The sequence below is a fragment of the Condylura cristata genome, unplaced genomic scaffold (assembly GCF_000260355.1).
Source record: "Condylura cristata isolate star-nosed mole 26May11 unplaced genomic scaffold, ConCri1.0 scaffold00030, whole genome shotgun sequence".
Classification (NCBI taxonomy): domain Eukaryota; kingdom Metazoa; phylum Chordata; class Mammalia; order Eulipotyphla; family Talpidae; genus Condylura; species Condylura cristata.
In genome coordinates this window covers 26140270-26166329 of record NW_004567131.1, presented here as the reverse complement: position 1 = coordinate 26166329, position 26060 = coordinate 26140270, and the positions used below count along the sequence as shown (strand labels likewise).

The 26060-nt window shown below is 35.5% G+C and overlaps 1 protein-coding gene across 7 annotated transcripts in view; it reads left to right on the top strand.

Annotated features, from left to right (window-relative positions):
- Positions 1–26060, top strand: part of ABI1 (abl-interactor 1) — a 64907-nt gene that overhangs the window by 23546 nt on the left and 15301 nt on the right. For 4 of the 7 annotated variants that reach the window (XM_004691318.2, XM_004691317.2, XM_004691312.2 and 1 more), the window contains exons 3-7: positions 13351–13527; positions 17175–17189; positions 17908–18008; positions 18882–19022; positions 22531–22631. In XM_004691318.2, coding sequence (XP_004691375.1) covers positions 13351–13527; positions 17175–17189; positions 17908–18008; positions 18882–19022; positions 22531–22631 — 535 coding nt within the window. Of the gene's footprint in view, positions 1–13350; positions 13528–17174; positions 17190–17907; positions 18009–18881; positions 19023–22530; positions 22632–23518; positions 23600–26060 lie in introns of all 7 variants that reach the window. The other 3 variants (XM_012731289.1, XM_012731290.1, XM_004691311.2) reach the window with 1 other exon arrangement.

Here is a 26060-nt window from a genome sequence, read left to right as displayed (position 1 = left end):
GAGAGCTTTAACCTGTTGTGTCACCAGGGAGGGCCCTCCTGGTTACCTTTTTCTTACATGCATACACACCAACTCACCATTCCATCTCTGAATAAACAAGAATGAGACATTTGAACCATCAACCTTGGGGAACCAGAAAAAAGACTCTACTTTAGGCTCATGAGAACAGGGCAGTGCTATGAATTTCAGTTCTGTTCAAACATAAACCAAATGTAAGTGTTCTTCCTTTGGTAATGACAGTGTAGTTCCTATCAAACCAACCTCCTCATAGATCATTTTAAACTCTGAATGAAACATTAAAGATGGGAGTACTTGAAGAACAATCTGTAGCAGGCAGAAACTTAAGGAGGAAGTAGAGTTAGTCTACACATGGAAAAAAGAAACAGTACTGAGGGGGCTGCTGTTTTATAGACAACTGGTATCTTGCTAGGCAGCTAAAATGCATACTATCAGATGAGCCAGAGGGCAGAATTCATGGTGACCACAGTAATTGGAACATAAGAACAAAGAGACCTGAAGAAAGTTTGGTTGCTTGTATCGAAAGCTGACCCTGAACTATGCATGTGTGGAACAAACTGCAAACAATCTATAAGGCTAAAAGAAATGAACAGAGATTTCAGCTGCTGCCTATTTTACAGGAGACAGTTTGGAGTTTAAGGTCAGCTAAGTTTATTGCAATACTTTTTAGGAAACTGTAACAGAACTAGGAGTTCTACAAGGTATATGCCAGGCGTATGATATTTATTATCAATAGACATGGAAAATAATAGCGTTAGTAAGAGGTCTCTATTCACTTTCATTTTCTGTATCCCACAGAAGTGTTTTATTGAGAGATCTGAAATTATATCCAGAAGCCTATAAGAGTAGTTGGACAAATGTTCTAAGTTTTTAGCTTCAGCAGCGTGAAGGTACCCCAAGGGTAGAGTTAGGGAGGGTGAGGTGAAGGTTGAGTGAAATATGACAATCATATGATAGCATCCATCAAAGTTATCTAAAGTGTGTAAAGTGTGTGTGGGTGTGTGTGTGTGTTTTAAGCACTTCAGACACATACTGTATAGGTGTCCTGCATCTTAACTGTGATAGGGGAGTGTGTGGAAGCTTCCCAGTACCAGGAAGCAATTTTCAGACAACAGCAGGTTATCCAAGAATTCTACTCAATTTTGAGACTGTCTACTCAGAGATAGCATCAAATTTCACTATTATGGGCTCAGTCTTTAAAGACTGCCCTCCATTTCAGACACTGTCCATAAGCCATCAGTTAATTTGTACTTTGAAGGAAGCCTGTGTATTTATCATGTTATATGGACATTTCCTTTTTATTTGCCTTTGCTGATGACGAATGACTCTTACATTGTGTTCATGGAGATGATGATATCCCTTTGCTTTTCTCTGCCTCTCATATTTGCTTGGTACTGGAGCTCTACAATGCCTGAATCATAGCAGCATGTTTAGGAGAAAAAGGAGTTTCATTTTTCTCAAACCATCCTCAGATGGCAAACTGAAATAATTAAGTCCTGAAGCAAAGGAAAGACAGTGGCTTTTGGAAATTGGGGATTCTGTTCTTTGCTTTCAAGGTAAATGGCTGGCTATCCTTCCTCTGTTCATTATGCTTTTTTGGAGAAATGAATCACCCAAGCCCATATTCTGCCTTAAATCATCAATTTGTGGTACTGAGGTAGCAAATCTCCAATTCCCTTCCCATTGATCACAAAGTGGGCTAAACTTTTTGTTTTGTCCTAACAGTGTAGGACAGGACTGTTCATATTTAGTGTAAGGAAGGACTACCTCTTTCAAAAAGGGATTTGCATCCCTTTCTTCTTATAGTCTGACTATAAGTGGTTAGTTTGGGAGTCTTCTGCCACATCTTACCTTTCTTTGGTTATCTGTAAGTCATTTACCTCCTAATCAATTTCTGATGCTGTAGAGTAATCCGTTCTTGTGTCTCAAAGTCAGAGAGTGGCCTTTTACCTCCTGCAGTTTAAATTTCAGGTTTCTTAGCATGGTTTAAAAGATTCTTTAATTTGGTCTCTCTTAACTCTCATTGCATTCCTTTTGTGCTCAACTGTTCCAAATGTTCCAAACTTAAATTATAAATTTGTGCCTCTGTCTTCTTCCATAAGCTATTTGTCTTTCTTGGAATTCACTTTGTCCTGTCTCTGTTCTGCTTAACACAAGTTAACAGCTGAAGTTTTCTCTAATTAGCTTAGAGTACTGACTTTTTGTGCCATTCCATGAAACTTGTTTCTAATTTTATTAGTGACTTGCAAGGTACATCTCCCCTATCTCACTCTCTAAAGATCAAACTGGCACTTTTTTTAAAAAAAGATTTATTTATGCACATAAGAACTGGGGTACAGGCCAGAAGTGAGGGATGAGAGAATTCACCAGAGACAGAGTGAAGAGCAGAATAGGCAGATGAACTGAAATACATTGCTGAGAGGGTCCATTGCCACGCCATGTGGGTCACCTCCCTGCCTGGAATTGAACTTGTGCTGCACTGACTGTGGATAGCTTCATAGTGCTGTGCTTAAACCCATTGTGCCGCCAGGGATTATAATGAAAAGCCAAGTGCTATACCACCCCTTTTTATTCCTGGTCTTGCTCTAGAATGCTTACATAGTGGGTGCTATGTATTGGGCTTTTTACAAACCTGGTTTGTTGCTCCCAGAGTCTGAGCCCTGAAGAGCTATTTTTTTATTTTACTTTAGGATAAATTGCTTTGCTGCTAGTAGGTGTTTGGGTACTAACCATCTGATCCTTTAGTTTCCTTGGCTCCGTTTGCTTTCTGATATCCCATCGATTTATTGGAAGTTTTTGTCCACTAATTTCTCTCCTTTTATATCCCCTTGTTCTTCTAGGGAGAAAAAACACTTATAATATGTAATATTTAACTTAGTATATATTAATTATTTGGTGAAATATTAGAGGGGGGAGAAATTAGTTGTGATCAATTCTTTAAATTTTTTTTTTTAAAGATTTATTTATTCGTACAGAACTGGGGTACAGGTCAGAGATGCGGAGGGTGAGAAGATTCACCAGAGACAGAGTGGGGAGCAGAACAGGCAGATCCACAAAGTACACTGCTGAGGGGAGCAGCGGGCGGGTCAGGAGAGTCTGCCTCGCCATGTGGATCACCTCCGGGGCAGGCGGGAATTGAATTCATGCAGAAGTGGTTTAAGCTTCTTTGTGTTGTGCTTTAACTCGATGCGCCACCAGGGAGGGCCCAATTCTTTAAATTTAATGAGAAGTACCAATGTGTTCTTTCCCTCCAAGAAGAATTACTGTGTCAGAAATACTCCAGTAATGAATATGAAATAAGGAGGCTCAAGGGCCCTCCCTGGTGGCGGAGCAGGTTAAAGCACAGCACTAAGAGGCTAAAGCCACTGCAGCATGAGTTCAATTCTCGCCTGCCCCAGAGGTGACCCACATGGCGCTGGCAGACCTCTCCTGACCTGCCCGCTGCTCCCCTCAGCAGTGTACTTCATCGATCTGCCTGTTCTGCTCCCCACTCTGTCTCTGGTGAATCCTCTCACCACCCTGCACCTCTGGCCTGTACCCCAGTTCTGTATGTATAAATAAATAAATCTTAAAAAAAAAAGAAAAAAAAGAAATAAGGAGGCTCAAAAGGGCTGTTATTGAGTGTAATCCAAATCTTTGCAAAGTGTTGTTTTGACTCTTTTCTGATAATATGAATTTGTTTTCCTTGTTACATGTTTAATACAGTTGTGGCATGTTAACTGAACTAAGTAACAAATTTTAATTACTTCAGTTGCTTCTTCAAGTTGTATTTATCAGTGAATATAAGCTTTAAGTGGTTTAATATCTAGTAAACTCAAAGTTAAACACTTATAGATCGGGGAACAGAATAACAGTGATAATAAACTAAAATTTAATTCTTAATGCATGCCAAACACTACTGAAAATGATTTGATATATTAACTCATTTACTCTCCACATAATAACAATTTGAGGTTGATGCAATTTTTGTTATTAAATCTATGGTTTTGTTATTAAATATCTATGGTAAGAAAACTGAGGCATAGGGTAACTTGCTCACAATCACACAATTAAGTGCTGGAGTCTACTTTCAAGTTTATGCAGTCTGGTTCCTGAGCTTATGTTTTTAGTGATGGATGCTACAATGCATGTTACTCCTACAGGACTTTCAATATATTCCTAAGAAGAGAGAAACATTCATGAAATATAAAAATAAATGTGAATTTTTAGTAGGTTAGGGAATAAATACAAATTTGTCATGATAATCTGTTAGACCCTAGTCTTAGTCAAAAAATGATTATTACCAGGTCACAATTTTTTTAAGGTAGATGTGTAATTAATATGTGGAATATTTTATAGTGTGTTTTAAATATTAGTAGGAAGGGAGGAGAAAGAAAAATGTCATTGGCTGGTATTAGAAATTGGATATGGGCGAAGTGTTAGTGACAGATCCACTGCTTCCCAGGGGAAGATATTTTGGAAGATTCTCATCCAAGTGTTTCATGTCCCCTGTCCCCTGAATCTTATTTTGCAGCTCATCTTTCTAAATAGATCTATTTTATAGTTGTGTATATAGGTCATTCTGAATCAAGTTAACTTCACAGTTGATTGAGACCTTGTTTCAAGCTTATTGAACAAAGCTCTGTTACACAGAATTTTGGGCATAGGGCCATTTCCAGAGTCTGGTCTAAATAAGTAGTAACAGACAAAGATTGTCTCTTTCTTGGCTGAAGGCTTTCTCTGTGTGGCTTTCCTCAGGACTCTTTTATGCTTTTTCTACCCCTTTCATACTTCTCTCTTTTTTTTAATTCAGAGCAAAAGTTTTTCAGTTTTTATTCTGTAGTTATTTTTTCAACAAGTATTATTGTGCTTTTACTTATATACAGTCTTTGCCTGAAACCTATAATGCCGTCCCTGTGGTGGCAGTGGCAGTTGTGAGAATAGTAGGCCTTTCACATCACTTACTGTAGGAAATATGTGAACTATTAAGTAGTTTTGCTGTGTCATAGATCTTTCTTCCTTGCTTTTCTGTCTTTTGGTAATTAGAGTATTTTTGGAGAATCTTTTTAAAAGGAACATTTGCTTTTTTACCTGCCAAGGTGGTAAAGGAAAGGATAGTAAACATAGTTAGAACATATTTACATATAATTACTTAAATTAAGGTTTCTTTTATGGTATCTTTTCATACTTCTCAAGGAATGTAGTTTTCTTTGTTTATTTGTATTTCATGTGGAGTTAAAGACTTAAGTATACTAATACATTCAAAAGAATATATGCAGTGTGTTATAACATTTGTAATAACAAGACATCTGTAAGTCTACCACCCAACAAAATTATTTCTTCTACCTGCATGCTTCTCTCCATACTCCTGAAGGAAATGTTATTTCCTTTTAAAAAATGTTCCGCCCTAGTGGTGCAGTAGGTTAAAACACAGCACTAAGAAACTATCCACAGCCACTGTAGCACTGAGTTCCATCCGTGCTATATGGAGTGGCAGGCCTCTCCTGTCTCGTCTGCAGTTCCCCTCGGAATTGTATTGCAGTAGACCTGTCTGTTCCATTGTTCACTGCTTTGTCTCTGGTGAATCCTTTAACCACCTGCGCTCTGCCCTGTACCTCAGTTCCTGTATGCATAAATACATCTTTTAAAAATAAAATAAAAAAGGTCATCTTTATTTATGTGTATCCTTAAACAGTTAGTTTATTTTCTGGTGATTTATCTGTATTATATATATATAATTCATTCTCATTAGTGTATAGTATTTCATTTTATATAAGCCACTTATTTGCATTTGTATTTAGTTAAATGGATTTGGCATTTTTTCTCTTTATAATGTGTGATAGGAATAATTTTCAGTGTTTCTTGCTATATGACAAATTAATTTCCTTATTTGAGTAATGCATTCTTTCTCATTGTGCTATCATGTGAGATACCATGCCTTCTTATAAGCATGAGCTTGTTTTTGAGTTTTCTCTCTTCTTTTTTAGTAAAAGATTATTTATGTATACAAGAACCAAGGTATAGGCCAGAGGTGCAGGGGATGAGGGGATTCACCAGAGACAGAGTGGAGACAGGAACAGACAGAACTACTGAAATATAATGCTGAGGGGAGCAGTGGGTGAGGCAGGAGAGGTCTGCATGTGGGTTAGTTCCCTGGCCTGGGGGGTCCTACTCAGTGTTGCAGTGGCTAGAGATTGAGTGATAGTACTGAGACTTAACTCCAGTTATCTCATCTTTTGAATTGATCCATTTAGCCCTGTATATGAGCTCTGTTTTACTTAATCTAGATTTATAATAAATCTCAAAAGGTAAGTTACTCCCACCACTTACCATCTTTTTCCCTTTCTCTTTGTCATTCTTTCATATATATTTTGAAAACACAAAAATTCCTGTTGGGGGCTTTATCGAGAGCCAGTGAAACTATGATCACTTTGGGAAAATTTGATGTCACTACTACATAGAAGAACAGAAATAGGAGAAAAAAAATGTATGGCTATCAGTAGGTAGGGACTGTGTTGTACGTGGCTTTGAAGGCTATGTGATTTTTTTTTCCTCCAAGGTTAATTTACTGAACTCCCATTTCACCATTTCCTAATTTTTTCTTTTATTTATAACTGGATGGGCAGAGAATTTTTTAAGGGTTTTATTCACAGTATTGTGATCATTTTGGGGTAGGGGTCGATCAAGTTTCTTCCATTCTTCTTACCCCTTATTTTTTTTTTTTTAAAGATTTATTTATTTATTCATACAGAACTGGGGTATAGGCCAGAGATGTGGAGGGTGAGAGGATTTACCAGAGACAGAGCGGGGAGCAGAACAGGCAGATCTACAAAGTACACTGCTGAGGGGAGCGGCGGGCAGGTCAGGAGAGGTATGCCACACCATGTGGTCACCTCTGAGGCAGGCGGGGATCGAACTCATGCGGAAGCGGCTTTAGTTTCTCAGTGCAGTGCTTTAATCCGCTGCGCCACCAGGGAGGGCCACCCCTTAATTTTTCTTAGAATTTTTGATGTTATTTGTACATATTGTATCTATCACTGTATGTTAACTGTAGATTATGGCTAAATTCACAGGCCTATCTGCTTTGTACTGTACTACTGGAACTATCTTTTGACCATCCCCTTGTCATACAATTTCATTTTATGTGCTGAAAGTGCAATATAAAATATTGATACAATAAAAACATTTTTTAAATTTTTTTTTTTGCTTATAGAACTGGGGTACAGGCCAGAGGTGTAGGGGTGGTGAGAGGACTCACAGAGAAAGAATGGGGAGCAGAACAGGCAGACTGACGAAGTACACTGCTGAGGGGAACAGTGGGTGGGCCAGAAGAGGTTTGCAGCACCATGTGGGTAACCTCCGGGGTGGGGATTGAACTCATGCTGAGGTGGCCTTAGCTTCTCAGTGCTGTGCTTTTACCTGCTGCGCCACCAGGGAGGGCCCTAAAAACATTTTTAAATACAAAGATTTCCTTTAAATTAAGAAATTCAGGATCCATTGCATAATTTCAAAACAGGACTTGTCATTTGAGGGTTAGGCAGTAGACAGAAATACTGTCCTATGTTAAACTTAGTTCTTATATTTTGTGAGCTTTGACTTATGTATATGGTTTTCAGGAATGGACTCATGTGTTAAAAGTTGCTTGTCCTGTACGTGTACATTCTGTCCGTTATTTCTAATGTCTACTTCATAGACATTTTATTTTGGCATTACCACTTTTCTTTTAGGTCCTGAATCATCAAGCATGGCCAGCATCTATCAGAATATGTGTTGGGGTTTCTAGTTTTTCTCTAGTTTATCCTGTTAATACCCATATAATATCGCCTTTCTTCTTTGAGATGAATTTTAGCCAGTAATACTTATTTACCCTGTAAACATTAAGTTTCAAGGTTTTGAGATCTGGATGCTTATTAGACTTGTCCCCTGAAATCTTGGTGGCAAAATGGGAAATTGGAACATAATAACATTCATCATCATATAAAAAATTTTTTTTTAAACTATTTTTTTTTTTTGCATACAGGAGGTGGTATGTAGGCCAGAGACACGGGAAGAGGGGTGAGCAAAACAGGCAAATTTGCTGAAATACACTACAAAAGGAAGCAGGAGAGGGCTGCTGTGCCATATATGGTTTAGCTCCCTGACAGGGGATCACACTCTGGCTATAGAAGAGGTAGCACTAAGATTTAATTTCTAGGCCACTAGGGAGGTACCATCATCATCATTTTTTTTTATTAAAATAAATAATGTAATAGTTTATTTTTACATCATTTTGTGCATTTTTTTTTTTAAAATCTCAGTTGTATTTCCCATGGGCCTCCCATCACTAAATCACCTATGTGCCATCACCATAGTCCAGTGCATTTCCCTCCCCAACTGTTTCTGTTCCCATTCCCCACTCCACCCCCATGAAATGTCTCTGATATATAGCTGTTCATTATTATTATTATTATTATTGTTTTCTTGCCTGTTCTGTTATACTCCTGCTATAAGTGAAACCATCCATTATTTTTCCTTTTCTTTTCTGGTTTATTTCACTAAGTGCAATCCTTCCAGCCCTATCCATGTTGCTGCAAAAGGCATGTGCTTCCCTTTTTTTGGTTGCTGAGTAATATTCCATTGTGTATACTGTCATCATCATTTTTTTTTTAAAGATTTATTTATTTTGCATACAGAACTGGGGTACAGGCCAGAGGCCCAGGGGTGGCGAGAGGCTTCACCAGAGACAGAGTGGGGAGCAGAACAGGCAGATTGACGAAGTACACTGCTGAGGGGAGCAGCGGGCGGGCCAGGAGAGGTCTGCCTTACCATGTGGTCACCTCCGGGGCAGACGGGAATCGAATTCATGCGGAAGCGGCTTTAGATTCTCAGTGCTGTGCTTTAACCCACTGCGCCACCAGGGACGGCCTATCATCATCATTTTTAAGTAAGATTTGTACATATTTGTTACATACCTTGTAAAGTGATTACTACTAACAACTAATTATCAAAGTCACCTTTTTGTGTTATTAGAGCACCTGAAATCTACTCAGTAAATTTTTTAGTAATTAATAAATCTGATTAACTATTGCCATTACGCTGTATCCTGGATCATTAAACTTACTCATCCTACATAACTGCAATTTTGTACCTTTTGTTCAAGACCTGTAGTAGTTCAGCTTCTCCTCTCTTTATGTGTTCAGTGTTAGATTCTACATGTAACTGCAGCCATAGGTTTTCTCTCCCTTCCCTGTGTCTTATTCACTTGGTAGAAAAATCTCCAGGTTTAACATTCATATTTCTAGTATGCTATGTATTATATATTTGTTTTCATGTTAATATTTTATAAATACTTCTATTGTAGAATTATGATTGGATAATATGATAAATTTAGGTGTGGTTAAAATTTTTAAGTACTTTTTTGTACTAAGTAATAGAAATTCTAATATCTCAAGCCCCATTTTATATAAACACGATGGAATCTTAGCGTATTAAAAAGCTTGTATAAAGTGTTATAACTAGTAGGTGAAAGAACTTGTAGTCTGCCAAAGTTTTCTGATTTCATGTTTGTGTGGTTTATTTATTATTTTTTAAACCACTCATTTTCTGCTGTGCTTCTGGGTCTGGACTTGGTCACCTAGATCTTATAATTACTTCAACTTGAGTAAATTTCATCTCTATTATATTTAAATTGAAAACTAATTTTCTTTTTATCAAAATTTTTCTTTTGCTATCTAAAGAAAAAAAGTATGAAGAAAAAAATTCATGAGAGCCTGGAAATTCAGAAATTCAAGTATGAGAAGGAATTAGTCTCCCTGAACAAGCTTATTTGTCTTGGAGAACATATGTATGCTGTTGTTACACAAATGTTCCAAGCTTGTTCCCCCTCCTCCTCCCTGCTTTATTCACCCTGCCATATGGAGGGCTTTGTGTAGCTGGATCGGTTGTGATTTGGACTCTTGTGATTCTGAATTGGAAGATTGGGAGTAGATTTAGAGGAAAAATTTTCTTGTAACTTAAACAGTGTCCTGAATAAATTTGCACTATGCAAAGGAAGTAATAACTGATTAAAAGTGTTGGAAACAAATTTTAGATAAAGGTAAACATGTTAAGATTTAGTGATGTTGGACATGAAGTTAAGTACTTGACACCAGAAAACTGAAGTAAGGACATTGAAATAGAGTTGAGTAAACTTATATTTAATATTGGACATTGTAATTTTGATGTATCATTAAAACATTTGATAGGAGCATCAGTTTTATGTAATTCTGCAATTCAGAGAAGAGATCTAGGATAGAGACAGAAAAAGTGTTTTGTGTCTAATGATAATTTAAACTTGATTGTCAGTGAATTTACCAGGGAGAGGTTATAAGTAGGGAAGACTCTTGACCTAGACCTGGAGATGATAGATCTGTAAAGGTGAAAGTGAGGATTTAGAAGGGTGTTCAAGGAGGAAACTAAGGTGAGTGTTGGCCCATCTTCTTTCAACTTCCAGTGAAACCTGATTTTGTAGTAAATGTCCCTCATAATTACTGAGTGCTGTAGGCAGTCAGAGATATGAATTATTTCACTATAAAAACAGATTTGCTTTGATTCAAAAACTTTGAAAAGTCTGAGTGTCCTACATGTGAACCATCAACCTGTCATGGTTTTGTAGATTTTGGTGGAAGGTAGATTCTGGGTCAGAGACATATGACTGCCTTGGGTGACCTCATGGGTGAGGTCATGTCATTGATCTCTTTGGCTAAAGCCAAAGGCAAATTTTGAACTATGTTTTTTCTTATTGTGTTACTCCCACTTTAGGGGTTACTACCTCAGAGTTCACTTTATTAATAAGTCAGTTAGCTCTCCTTCTCCAAGCGTCTCCCCCCTGGGTAAGCAAGATTAGTCTTTGGAGAGATCACATTTGTCTGTGGACCATGTGATCTACTGGGAGTGCTTGTTTAAATTAAACATTTGAGGAGAGATCGCTTAAATATTCGAAGACTTCCCTTCTGGAGGGAGTAAGTTAATGCCTGACTTTTGTATAACTACATTTGTTTATGTTAATTACTCTCCCTTCCTCTGGTTGGAACCTAAGTAAACCCAGGAACTCTAGCTGACACTTTACACAGCGTGTAAAAGGCCATAAGATTCCTTATTCAATATGAATAATTTCATCTGGTTTTTGTTTTTATTTTAAGAGGAGTTACCTAAAGGCAATCAGTCCTGTTTATCTGTGCCACCAGTCAGGTCGTATTCTTCTGTCCCTTTGGATAACTACAGACAAGAGGAGTGAGGCAGTAGGAAAGAAACTGGAGGTATTAACAGACAGGTGTTTTGTGTGTGTGAGGTGCAGGATCTGAGACCATTGTCTTTTGGTGATGTTAAGGAGAATGGAGCTCTAGTTGTGATAGAGCTGACTAGTAGGGTGTAACAGACCCAGCAGTTAATTCAGTTTAAGACACACAATTTGGATGGACTGTATGCATCAGGAAATTACCTTTGGTGAACAAAGGTTGATTCTGAAAGACAGATCACTAATGATGTTTCTTACCTCCTGAAGTCTAAATTCTTTCAGTTGCCAGAGTCTTTCTCCTTTCATTGCCACAAAACTAGTGTTTCCCATTTCCAGCCATGCCAAACTCTCATCTGTCCCTTTTCACCGAAAGGGTGAGGTACAAGAGGGACAGTGGTGACATAATTTGTTTCCTGCTTATACCACATGGTCCACTGTAAGGTGACTTTGTGAGCAGTATAGCTTACTTAATCAAATGATTGTTATTTCTATTACTTAACACCATAGAAATTGAGCAAAAAAATTCAGGGGACTAAGCCAAAAGAATTTTACCCACCCCACCTCCCCCTCACTGTTTCGGATGCCACCCAGAGTATACTAATCAGAGCAACCTGGGGTTTTCACTGGGGCAAAGAAAGAAACATGGTGCTCAGCCATGGTCAGCGTAGACCCCTGAGACTTAAGAGGGAGACGATTTCTTCCTGGGACATGTACATTCAGAGACCAGGTTGCATTGCTGATGTGTGGAAGTGGTGAGCAGGAGATAAAGTCAAAAACCTTTTGAGTTAAAAGAATAATTTAATAAGTTATACATACAACATTAACTTTGCTATCTTAACTTATTTTTTTTTTTTAAGATTTATTTATTTGTGCATACAGAACTGGGGTACAGGCCAGAGGCTCAGGGGCGGCGAAAGGCTTCACCAGCGACAGAGTGGGGAACAGAACAGGCAGATCGATGAAGTACACTGCTGTGAGGGGAGCAGCGGGCAGGTCAGGAGAGGTCTGCCACACCATGTGGTCACCTCCGGGGCAGGCGGGAATCGAACTCATGCGGAAGCGGCTTTAGATTCTCAGTGCTGTGCTTTAACCCGCTGCGCCACCAGGGAGGGCCCATATCTTAACTTATTTTTAAGTGAACAGTTTAGTAGTGTTTGTTGCACTCATAGTATTGTGTAACCACTCTCCAGAAGTCTTGTCATGGTTCTTGACAGCCATTGTTTAGTGACTTTTGTGATTAAAAAGCATATCATTGTCACTCTGCAAATGGAAATGAAAAACGTGATACAGATTAGTGTAAAGAACCATAGAGATGTGCCTGTAGTCAACTGATTATACTGAAATATAACACCATAACCTGAAAAAAGGTCATTATCACCTGTAGTACTGGGTGATGTAGCATTTTTCCAGGAGTCACAAATATAGTAACACTGCTTCAGGAACAGAGTCCTTTATTTTATATGTATTGCTGATGGTACGTGTGTTGACATGTCTGACATCATGGACCTGGAGGCAGTGCTGGCAGTCTGGGCAGTGCAAGCTTGAGCACCAACATGCAAGATTAAGTTTTTTCTGCCTTGAATGACTTTATTATTTGCTTCTCTTCTCATCCTTTGAACTCTACCTACTCTGAAAAGCCTTTAACAGAACTGTTCTTAACTTTAAGGATCTTGCTCTGATCATTTTTAATTTCAAATAAACTGTACAGTTGTCACAGCAGCATTTGCCTTGTTGTGTTGAAATTAATTGACTTTTATTTTTTCTGGTTTGCGTCCATGCTAAATAAAGTGTAAGCTTTATTTAGAGCAGAACCAGTTCTTCCATTTGCATAAAAACTCAACTCTGGAAGAAAATTGCTTTCCTGAGAATTGTTTTAGAATCAAGTTCATTACATTAGTTGCTACTTTTAATCACTTTTAGAAATTTCCAGTTTTGAGTCTCAAGAGCACTACTATGCACTACTATTTTGAAGAAGACACAACATCCATTGAAATATTGTGATAGTCAGGTGATACAGCCCTATTGCCCAGTTTATAAAAGGTCATCATATTTATTATGCCAAATAATAATTTTTTGTTTTATTCAAATTTAAAATATAGACTGTGGATATTCATAAAGAGAAAGTGGCTCGAAGAGAGATTGGTATTTTGACAACAAATAAGAATACTTCCAGAACTCACAAAATAATAGCACCTGCAAATATGGAGCGCCCTGTAAGGTATATTCGGAAACCTATTGACTATACGGTTCTGGATGATGTGGGCCATGGTGTTAAGGTAAGCATTTTTATATTGCAGTAATTTGAAGTAATTTGCATATCCGATAAATATTTTTGATAGAAAATAGTGGTAATAAAAACAATTTTCTTAAAGAATTAGGTTCTTTTAGCTAAATAGCATTATAATTTTCACAGAATATTTACTTAATATTAGCAATGTGTTACACTAAGACTGTATATTGAGCAGATTGGCAGAATTTTACCTGTGGAATAGGGTGTAATCAAGAAGATAATAAAAATTGAGACAAAGGATGTTTAAAAAAATGGAAATGGCTATTCATTTGTTAATATATCTGAATCCTAAACTAGTGTTATAAATTTGTGTTGTGAACACCATGACTCTTTTACTACTGAATGAGTTCTTAATAAAAATTGACATACTTTCCAGAATTAATATGGAAAATTATTTATGAATACTTTTGTCCTTTTACTCTTTTAAGTATGTGTGCTTATTAGAATTCTTGTATAGATGTAATTCCAAGAACTTAGGACAAATGAAAAGAATTAATATGTCATTTTGTTCTATGTATACATGCTCCATTTCTACAAACAAGACTTTTAGGAAAGAGACTTTTGTTGCCCACGTCCACTATTTTTTTTTAAAGATTTATTTATTTAGAAGAACTAGTGTACAGGCCAGAGGTATGGAGTATGAAAGATTTCACCAGAGACAGAGTAGGGAGCATACAGGCAGATCTTCTAAAATATACTGCTGAGGGGAGCAGTGGGTGAGACAGGAGAGGTCTGCTGTGCCATGTGGGTCAGATCCCTGGCTGGTGATCAAATTTGTGCTGTAGTGGCTGCTGATAGCTTCACTATATAGTGCTGCACTTTAACTTGTTGTGCCGCCACGGAGGGCCCCCATGTCCACTTCTTAGCATGCCAGAATTAACTCTTCTGAAATGATAACTTTGGTCTATCAAGATTTTAGGTATTAGTGGGTAACATTTTTCAAGCATCTGAATTACACAAATTCTTTAGCCATTTCTGCTCAGGATGAATTTTGATAGTCCCTTTTCTAGAGGATTATTACTTGCTTTTGTTTGTGGTCTACTGAATATATTAATTTTTAGGAATTAGCTAGAATTTTGAAGCCTCTTCTAGCTGATTGATCTGACTGACAGTACTGCTAGGTCTCTTGTTTCCAGAATTATCTGGGGTTCCTGGTCAATAGAGGAGTGTAGATGACAATATTGCTCTTTATTCTATTCTTTGACACTGTTGGGATATTTACTATCATACTTCCAAGTATGATATGTGTGTGCGTATAATTTTAAAAAATTGTATCCAAATATACCCTTATTTCTTCTGAGAGTTGCCAACCTTTATCTGTTATTGATACTGCAGCATATATTCTTTTTTATTTTGAGTTTTACATTTTGTATTTGTATTTCATTCAAATGATACTATATGATAGTGCATCTTATGCAGTAAAGTAGATGGTACATACAAATATTGGTGGAATGAAAAATCTGAAAAACACCTTTTTTTCCCCTTTTAAAATTATTTACTCAATAGAAGAACTAGGGTATAGACCAGAGGTGCGTGGGGTGAGAGTATTTACGAGAGACAGGGAACAGAACAGGCAGATCTACCGAAATAACACTGCTGAGGGGAGCAGTGGGCAAGACAGGAGAGGTTTGCTGTGCCATGTTGGTTTGCTCTCTGGCTGTGGATCATAGCAGTGATAGTGGTGAGACTTAATCCCTAGGTCACTAAGGAGGCCCCTTGGAAGAAGCTATATTAAGCTAAATCTAGTTTGACTGTGGAAGCATGTAAGATACGGGTAAGAGGATTTCAGCATAGAGAAGATACCAGAATATATACATAAAGGAGGGTGAAAAGAAGATGAAACTCATAAAGGAGGACAAAGTTTTATAGTAAACTACAATAGAGAAAATTTGAACACTTAGCAGAGGCATTTAAATTTATTTTTGATAAATAGCAATAATAATTGACAGTTTTATAACTAAACAGTGAGCTAATGAGTCGTTTCAGAGAAAGAATTGGTCTTACTGACTTCTAGTGTACCTATCTGCAAAACTTGTGATCAACATAGGGACTGAAGATAGAGAATGGCCAAAGAGAATACTGTTATTTTCAGTGAGATTTCAAGAAAATGGTAAAATGGCTCATCTATAAGTATGAATGTTAAAGGAATGAGGTGAGATCTTAAAGGAGTAATAAAGTTTAGTTTTGGATGTTTTGGGGACATAAAACTGGAAAAACTTTATAGGTTGCTAATAGTTTCTATCTTGACTTAAAAAATGTAGAAATTATTTCTTTCCAACATTCTTCAACCCCAACACATCAATACATCTGTATACATAAGTACAATTAATAGAGGAGATTAAAACCTTTGCAGAGTTGCAGAGTTCAACTAGAATTTTCATTCCCAATTTAATTCTCTTTCATTCTTTTACTTTGGACTAGTTTTACTTCAATGTTACTTTTTGTGTTTGTGCGTCTTGTTCACTTGAATCAAGAAATTAGGCAAGTTGTATGGGTTTTATTATTCAAGTTTAACTCTTAAAAGTAGGTATGATTCCAGACAGCTAGGTAGGATTCCAGACATTGTTTTCAGATACAAATGAATATTGTTTGAAATTGAATAATAAATGAATATTATTTGAAACATTTCAAAAACCAAATCCTGGCAGTTTCTAAAAGGTGAATATATTGAAGACAACAACATTTCTCTTTTGGGTGATTTCTTTAATGTTGCCTCATGATCACCTGAAAATGATAGATTTAGAATGGCATATGTTATGGAAAGAATGGGAGACCAAAAGTGAAATTATTAAAGTTATACTTTACACACTGAAGATAATTTTTCTTAAGTGGCTTAGTACAAGCACTGATGCTTAAGAACTGTATATATTGTTTCATGGATGTAGGCCAGTCATCTTTGACAGAGGTAACATTTAGTTTCAGAGCACCTTTTCTTCAGTCTTGAATTTTGGCTAAAATTGGAAAAAAAAAAAGGCTTAAATCCTTTTCATGTTGATCTGGTTAAGATTTGGACTTATAAGTACAAATGAGAGGGTGTCCATGCCCTGCAAGAATCTGGCTTACCTATTGCTATACATTGTGATTTTATTTTTAATCGCTGAGATTCTAGATCCTTTTCTGATTTTGGAAGCAACCCGTAATTTTGAATTTCAATATTTGCTATTTATTGAAATAAATTTTAAGCTACTATGCCACCATTCAAATAATGAATACTCATACCTGGGCATTGTCTACCAAAAGTCTTAGGTTTTACACAATGATGTATAAAAATAGCTTTACATTTCATATGTTAAGGTGTTCGTATTTAAATCAAAGTGGTTATTTTTAATCTATGATTTAGTTGTTGATACCATAGGATAAAATACTGAATTAAGAAATTATTGGTGCCCCATGAAATTGGTAAAATTAAACAGTTTTCATATGAATGTACTCTCTTGAAAAATAGATGAGACACATGAGTATCACCTTATTGGTTAGAAATATCTTTCCCTTTATAAAATAATTGAAATTTGGCTGGGTTAAGCTTATTAATGTGAATTGAATAACTGTAAATGTAAACCTGTCCTATCAGACTTAACTTATCTAGAATTAATTTGTACTTTTTCCCCCCTCCCTTTTTTTGCCAACATAAAGTGGCTAAAAGCCAAGGTAAGAGATGTTATTTATCACTTGATCCACAACATTCCCTCTATATTGATAGAGGCTGCAGAGCCACTAAAGTTTGAAAACTCTTCTTATGTCTGTCTGCTTTTCTTCCTGTAGGATTTATGTAGATTAAATATGCTCAAACTTAGTTCAGCTCAGCATATTAGCTTTGAGTGTTAATATATCAAAGATATATTGACATCAGCATTTGTATAGGGACATTAATTTTGCTAACATTTATTGCTTTGCTCATTTTTTGATAGTTGCCTTGCTTTTATTGACTTACAATTAGGTTTCCCAGACATCATAGATGACTTTGTTATAGAATTGTTAGGATAAAGATTTTTCAGATAAAATTTTAGCAAATTGATTACTGAGATCTATAGTTTATATTCATAATGCACACATTTCAAAATTTTTGGGAAACCCTGTATTGGAATGCAGATAAATTTGATCTCAGCAAACATGTTTAGCAATAAGGTAAAATGTGAGATTATTAGATTTGTGTGCCATAAATTGGAATGAATGGCACAGAATAATAAAAACCAAGTGCAAGCAGTTTCTTTAGTTTTTAAAATATGGCACCCCAAAGTCGGTTATTAAAACTGTCTGGGAATCCTTACATCACATTCTGATATTTAAAAAATAATAATACATGGTGTCAAAACACCATCAGAACAGTTTGATACAAAAATAAAAACCTTTCTTTCCACAATTTTAGCATGGAAATAACCAGCCTGGAAGAACTGGCACATTGTCGAGAACAAATCCTCCTACTCAGAAACCACCAAGTCCTCCCATGTCAGGTCGGGGAACATTGGGGTAAGAACTGAATTATAATGTACAGAAGAATTTGTATATTAAAGGAAAAAGATGTTTTTGAGACTTAAGAACATCCTTGGGATGGGACTCTTTCTATGTAACATTACCTTTTCCAAGTAATTTCTTATTTACTTGAACAGAACCCAAAATGAATCTGCCTGTATTATAGTATCCTCTAAAGAAGTCTGTATCAGAAAAGTCTTGTATATGTGTATTATGTTTTTATCTTTTTTTAAATATAAATCTGAGATTTAATATAAATCTGATCATTCACTTTAATAGAAATTGCTTTTGGTGGAAAGTTGGAGAATCCTTTTATAGTAGTAAGGATTAGCAACCAGCTTTTCAAGCAGATCTTTGAAATGAGTTCCCATTTTCATTCTGTAAACCTCTTGCCCCAAACAAAATTAAGTTATTAAATAGAAAAATGAAAATAATTTGTTGAGAAATTCATGGCATTGCATCTAGGGTTAGCATGTACTTGTCCATATATTTTCATATTAGGTAAGAATAAATTGCAGAGCAGATATTTTGCTTTCAGAATGTAATGGACAATGACTTTTGAAACTAATATTTATTTAATATTACCGAGCATTTAAAAAATTAGCTACCATTATTTTTAGAAATAAGGTTAGACTTTAAAATTGACTTTAAAATAGACTTTCATAGTGTTTTCCTAAGAAAGGGTAACAAATCTTAATTTTTTTGTTAGTGCAATGAAATTCATACATATTCCAATTAAGATTTCTAGACGTTTTACTTGTAAAAAATCTTTTAAAAATTGCATTTTTACTTGTCACAAAGGGGCAGTAGTAATTTGGGACAAGGTATCATTTTATATGTGTTGCTCATTATTCTATTATGCTTCTTTAGACGGAATACTCCTTATAAAACCCTGGAGCCTGTTAAACCCCCAACAGTTCCTAATGACTACATGACAAGTCCTGCTAGGCTTGGAAGTCAGCACAGTCCAGGAAGGACAGCTTCGTTAAATCAGAGACCAAGGACACACAGGTAAACTTTAAGGTTGAGCCTTTGAACATCTGAGAATGGGGGTTATTGATTGGTTGTAAACTATTACCAGGTTCCTGAAATAAAGGAAAATATTAGTTGCTGAATTAAAGGTAAAGTATTACTGTAATGCTGACATAGAATTAAGAATTGGCAATATGGGCCTGGTGCCTCAGGGGTTAAAGTCTGAGTGCTTTCAAGCTGTTGCCAGCCACTGCTGCGTGAATTTGAGCCCCAAATAGGGAACTAACCCATTTGAGCCCCAAACAGGGAACTAACCCACACGGCACAGCAGACCTCTCCTGTCTTGCCCACTGCTCCCCTAAGCACTATGTTTCAATAGATCTGCCTGTCACAGTCTTTCTGGTGAATTCTCTCACTCCCCCCAACTGTAGCCTATGCTCCAGTTCTTATATGCTTAAAAAAATGGCATCAATAATGTTGTGTATCTTCCTGTGAATGCATACTATTCTTAGATTGCTAGTATTTTTTCATTTGATAGATGCTTGGATCAGGACTAAAGAATATTTTAAAAAGCAGGCTTGAAAGCAGCCACTTAGATATTTTTGGATTAAGAAGTTAAATATCAGAAATTATACAATATTATTTAAACTTAAGGAGGTTGTAGGAAAGAAGACTTGAATTTCTTGAGAATTGATATGAATATGAATGATTGAATAGAATATGTTACTATACAAATTGTTAAAAGTTGTAGAAATAAACTACCCAATAGATTAAAAAAAAAAAACAAACTTGGCTATGAAACATAACATATATTTAGAAAATTATGTGCTTCATTAAGAATACAGCTTGACAGATTAATACAAATTGAATACTCTTGTAACCATCACCTAAACCAGAAAATGGAACTTAACAACCTAGAAGTCCTACTCAGGGTTTTCCCAATGATTGCCTCTACCTCCCCCTCTCCACCCCACTAAGGTAGCCAGTCAAATTTTGGAGCACTTTTATAAAGACAGGCATTTTTTTATATAGCTTACTCTGTTTTATCTCTTATTTAATAATGTGCAGGAAATGTCTGTTTGCCTTGATTTAGGTTAATATATTAGAGTCAACTTAGCAAACTTATTTTGTGGGATTCTATTAAATAGACGTTACGCAATTGGTACTTACTAATGTTGCAACTTTTGGTGAGTAAACTTTTTATATTGATATCTGTAATTACTATATCAGGAAAAGTTAAGTGAAGACTCATATTTTTCTTATTTAATGTTTGTTGTTGTTATGTCAAAGCTTGGTTTTACTCTATAGTAGAAGTTGTAAGAGTTTAGTCATATTCAGCTACTAGTTACTAAGATTTCATTAAATACTAAGGATTGTGTTAATAAGATACAATTCCTTTTGTTCAGGAGTTCACTATGTTATAACAAGGGTTGACAAACTTAAATAATCAGATTGTCAATATTTTAGGCTTTGTGGGCCATATGGACTCTGTTGAAATCACTCAGTTCTGTTGCTATTGCATGAAAACAGCCACAGATAACACATTAATGAATGAGCCTGACTGTGTTTCAATAAAACTTTATATATGGCACAGAAATTTGAATCATGTAATTTTAATGTGTCACACTCATTCCTTTGGTTTTTTTTTTCAATTATTTAAAAATGAAAAAATGTTTTTTAGTTCATAGTTAATGAAAATTGGGTTGAACAGCTTTGGCCATATTTGACTTATTGTCTATATAGTGTGCCAGCCCCTGTGATAGAAAAAGTTATTTAAGCCAATAATTGTCAAAGAGCACTGCAGTGCAAAAATATCCAGGTCTGTGATACAACATTGGCACAAAACATAATATGATCTTGTGACTTGAGTTATGGAGTCCATTTTTGTTACACAATACCTTTCTTCCTTTTTCTTCCGTTAACATGGTGATTTTTTACTATCTTGGGGTAAAAAGAAAAATTTTATCTAGATGGTGTCTTTGCCCAGTTGAATTTCAGGGCCGCTTAAGCCAATGAGCTTGACTTTAACACACAGTATGGAACCTAAGGCTATACTTGCCCAAATACATATTTGCATAAATGTGCAGGTACACACTATTAAAAACAACTGATAGTGTGAGATCAGCTATCTAAAGGGACAGTAATCATAGAAATTAGAATAGAAGGGATTGATTAGAGTTTAATAGTTTTACTGTTTTGAATGGTCTGTGCTTTAAACTGTACAACTTTTTCCCTGTCATTTTGTTCATTTTCTGGAAAATGTCCCTGCTTTATCAACATCTATGAGATGAACAGAGGTTTTCATACTAATTCCAAATAGAATTGATTACTCCTTTTTTTTTATAGATTTATTTATTTGTGCATACAGAACTGGGGTACAGGCCAGAGGTCAGGGGTGGCGAGAGGCTTCACCAGAGACAGAGCGGGGAGCAGAACAGGCAGATCGACGAATTACACTGCTGAGGGGAGCAGCGGGCGGGTCAGGAGAGGTCTGCCACGCCATGTGCTCACTGGGGCAGGCGGGAATCGAACTCATGCGGAGGTGGCTTTAGCTTCTCAGTGCTGTGCTTTAACCTGCTGCGCCACCAGGGAGGGCCTCCTTTTTTTTTAAAGAAATGATTATTCTTTTAATTAGCTTCCAAAACATCGATATGTTCTCTATTGTGGCATCCATCGCAGTATTTTTCTTTTAGAGCTATAACTGATGTAACATTATATTAGTTTCAGGTGCACAATTCATGATTCCATATTTTCACATATAATGAAATGATAATAGGACTAGTAGCATTCATCACCATACATAGCTGCAAATTTTATTTTCTTGTGTTGGGAACTTTTAAGATCTATTGTTAGCAACTTTCAAATATCTAATAACAGTATTATTAACTATAGTTGCCTTGTTGTACATTATAGCCCTATGATGATTTATTTATCTCATAATTGTAAGTTTTGAGTCTCTTTAGCCATTACCCTCATCCCACAACAATGCCTTGACAACCATCAGTTCATCACTTTATTTTTTTTTTTGAAGATTTATTTTTTTGTTTATGTATAGAACAGGGTATAGGGCAGGGGTGCCAAGGGTGAGAGGATTCACCAGAGACAGTGGTGAGCAGATTTTTAATGTTTGTCCTCCCATTCTCAACTATGGCATTGTGGTTCCATTGACAGTGTGATTCATAGCTGCTGTGTTTGGGTTGCTGTTCATAGTAAGTTTTAAATAAACCTTTGTGGGCTCATTGTACTATAAAGTTTTATTGGTTATTTCTCAAGTGTATGATTTTTTTTTGATGGTTGTGAATCTGATGTTACAATAATTTTTTTTCCAAATTGATTAGAGGTACTGTGAAACGCAAAGCCATTCAAGTATCCTTCTTAAAATTTGTGCTGAACAATTTAAAAAATTTCCTGTTTATACAGAAACATAAATTTGTATAAATATACATGCGTGTAAAAGGAGAATTTGCTGCCTTTGAGTTGAATTATTACCACTTTTTTGGGCTCTTTAGATTTGCTTTTTTGTGTGTTTTTTACATTGTTTTTGTAGTGGAAGTAGTGGAGGAAGTGGAAGTCGAGAAAATAGTGGAAGCAGCAGTATTGGCATTCCCATTGCCGTGCCTACACCTTCACCACCCACTATTGGACCAGGTATGTTATTTATGAATCTAGTGGTATGCAGAGCAGTATTTATGATTTTTATTTATAACATAATTTAGTTGTGTTAGATAAAATTATTTGCTAATTTTATGTGATTGTTAAAAATAAAGATTAATAACAAATCTTAAAACATATTTAGATTGGATTTTGTAGAAACCCAGGGTTTTGCCAGCTGTTTCTACTTACATAAGCATATTAAAGAACTTTATTAAATAACTCTTTTGGCCATTTTGTATTAGAAATACTTGTCTTAGGCACTATTCAAGAATGATATGTATTATTTCAAGAATAAACCAATATTGTTGATGCTACAATGAAAGAATCAATGTCTTTAATGTGAATTATGTATCCAAAGTTATGTTGCTTATAGGCTAGTATCTCAAATCTGGTATTAGCTTGTTCTGTGATTACATTTGTGTGGTGGTATGTATTGCAGTAAGAGGTTATGAATATAAAATGAAATTAAAATCTGAAAAGTTCTTTTAGTTTCTAGATTGTATAAAAATTTGAGAAATCATTAGAGAATTAAATTAGTCCCTTGATTTTTAATAAATGAAATGAAGACTTTATGGTATTAAAAATATACATTATAGAAATACGGTAAATTAAAATTCTTAGCTTTGCAAGGATGTTGTTGAAGAAGGAGAAAAGGTTACTTATAAATACAGGCATCTTTTAATAGTTAATGCAGGTGTGAATTCTCAATGGCCTTTTTACCTAGCAAAATTCTTACTCATTTGAACATGCTTTACATATGGGTGTCTCTCTCTTTTTCTCTCTCTTATTTCTTCTTTCCAATACATTGTACTTTCTTACTGTTTCAGAATGTTTAGTTCTCTTTCTTGCACTCTGACCTGAATTATAAACTATTTTATTAGAAAACATTTCTGTCCCTCCTCCTTCTGGAGCTCCACCAGCACCACCTCTTCCACCACTTCTCCCAGTGAGCACTGTGATAGGTGAGATTGCATAACCATTGGAGTGATTTAACTACGTTTCATAATTCATAATAAACTCCTCTATTAGATGCTAGCTTTTATAGTTATTTGTAGGCGATATTACCAAGGTTAAAATATTAAATCTAATTACACTAATTTTTTTCCAGTGAAAGGCCTCTGAAGTTACACAGAAAACTAATATAAAATAATTTTCTCTGTAATACGAAATGTTTTGTTGCTTGGTTTACAGCCATCTTGATGTAGTTTGTTGAGGGTTTTCTAGGAAAATTATAGCAGTGATTGTTCAAAAGAATTTTTTTTAATTACTAATATATATTTTAAAGTGAAATTTGATTTGGAACTCCCTGGTATATACAACAGTCAAAGATTTGGGGTGAAGGTGCAGAAATAGAAAAAAGAAAAAATGGAAAAGAAAATGATCTGTGGTGGGGGGGACTCAGGATTTCCTGTGGATGACAATTTGAAAAACTCTTTTTATGGTACAGTACTTGTGGCAGCTGAGGGTGCCATGAAATACTTTTCCCCATAGAATGCATTTAAATTATTCCCAAGATGGGAGCATGTAAGGGTTACAGATACACTCACTGTAAAAACGTTCATTGTACATATCCACATGACAGTAATCTGGGTAGAAATGAACAAAATGTTTCAAACAGTGACAGCTGAGTTCCAGTATAGGAGAAAGAAAGCTGTCCAGCAACATCTTTTGAAAACATTGGCACTTTAAAGGAAAAGGAACAAAAAGGGGTGGGCGATTAGAAAAAGGAAGGCCCCAATAATAGAAATTATAGATAGAAAGGCACATGAAAAAGAAATATCCTCAATGTAATTAATAATCAGGAAAATAAAAATTAAAACTGCAATAACAGATGCTTTTTTTTTAATCAACCACATAGGTAAAACGGAAATACTATAAAGTATTGATAAGGATGTGCAAAACATAGGAAAGTATACTGGCTGAGGAGTTTGTTATCTAATCACTTTGGAAAGTAATGTGTTAGCTTAGTCAAGTTGAACAGTTTCTACTCTGCTCTAAATTTATCAACTTCATGTCTAGATATTCATCCTACAGCATCAGTTCCCAAAATATGGTTGTGACAACTACTCCCACTGTCCAGAGCAGTATCATGGATACTGTCATGGGAGGTTTTTGAGGTCAGAATTATATTCATAGTAATAGTAAGACTTAATCATTCTCATTCTGGCTCAGGTATACAGTGGAATTTTTCAGAACCTACATGATGATAAAATCATTACTGGGACAACTAGTGTAATGTATACTTTTATATCCCTGTGTTAAAGATATATCAGTTTTAGTTTTTAATACAGTAATCACCAGTCACTAATTTATCAGTAAAGCTTTTTGGAGGTTCCTAACTTTTAAGTGTGAACCCTAAGATAAAAATTTGAAAACCATAGGTCCTATGAGCCTAGAGCAGTGACTCAAAAATTGATACATAGGACAACAGCATCAGCATCAGGTGAAAAGTAGTTAGAAATGTAAATTCTCAGATCCCATTGCAAGTCTACTCAGTCAGAAACTGAGGACTGGATCCTAGGAATCTGTATTATAATACACTCTCAGTGTGAAATTCTAGTCAATGTTGAATTTTGGGCCACCATTCTGAAGAAATCATATCTAGAAATTTCATCGTGGGCTGTAGTAGCGATAGCAAAAATCTGGATGGAACCTCATACCTTTGTAATTGTAGAATGGAGAATCAAATTTGGCATGTCCACATGCAAATAAGGCAATGAGAATGATTGATATTTTGATATACTTAATAACATGGATGAATCTTAACATATTATCAAGGAACAAGCTAATCAGTGTTTTCATACTGTTACTGAAATTAATAGATTTGCAAAATATGTGTATTGTTTTAAGTTACATTGATCTGTGATTAAATAAGCATACTATATCTAGTAAAGAAAGAGAATGTTTAACACAAACCTTGTGTAGTTTGGAGTCTGGAAGGAGAATACAGAAACTTTAGTGATACTGACAATGTTCCATTTTCTGAACTAAGTATTTTTCTTCTCATATATAATATACATGTGTAGATGTGTAACAATTACATATAACTATATAATAATATAGTCATGTAACCATACAGAATAGGTATGTTATGTATAAAATAAGTATATATCAGAGTATCAATCACTTCTCCTTTGGTATTCGGGTTTTTTTCTAATAATATTAAAATAGTTTCTAAAATAGGTATAGTTTGGAACTATTAAACGATTTTCTATTTTGAAGTCACCAAGAAAAATAACTTTGATTTTAAACATATAATGATTTCATAGAGATTTCTATTTTAATGGTTAAAGGGTTATTTCTTAGCTCTCTAGAAAACCTAACTGTCCAAATTGCTCATTCATGAAGACTAGATTATTTTTTATTTTTTTTTTTTTTTAAAGATTTATTTATTTATTCGTACAGAACTGGGGTACAGGCCAG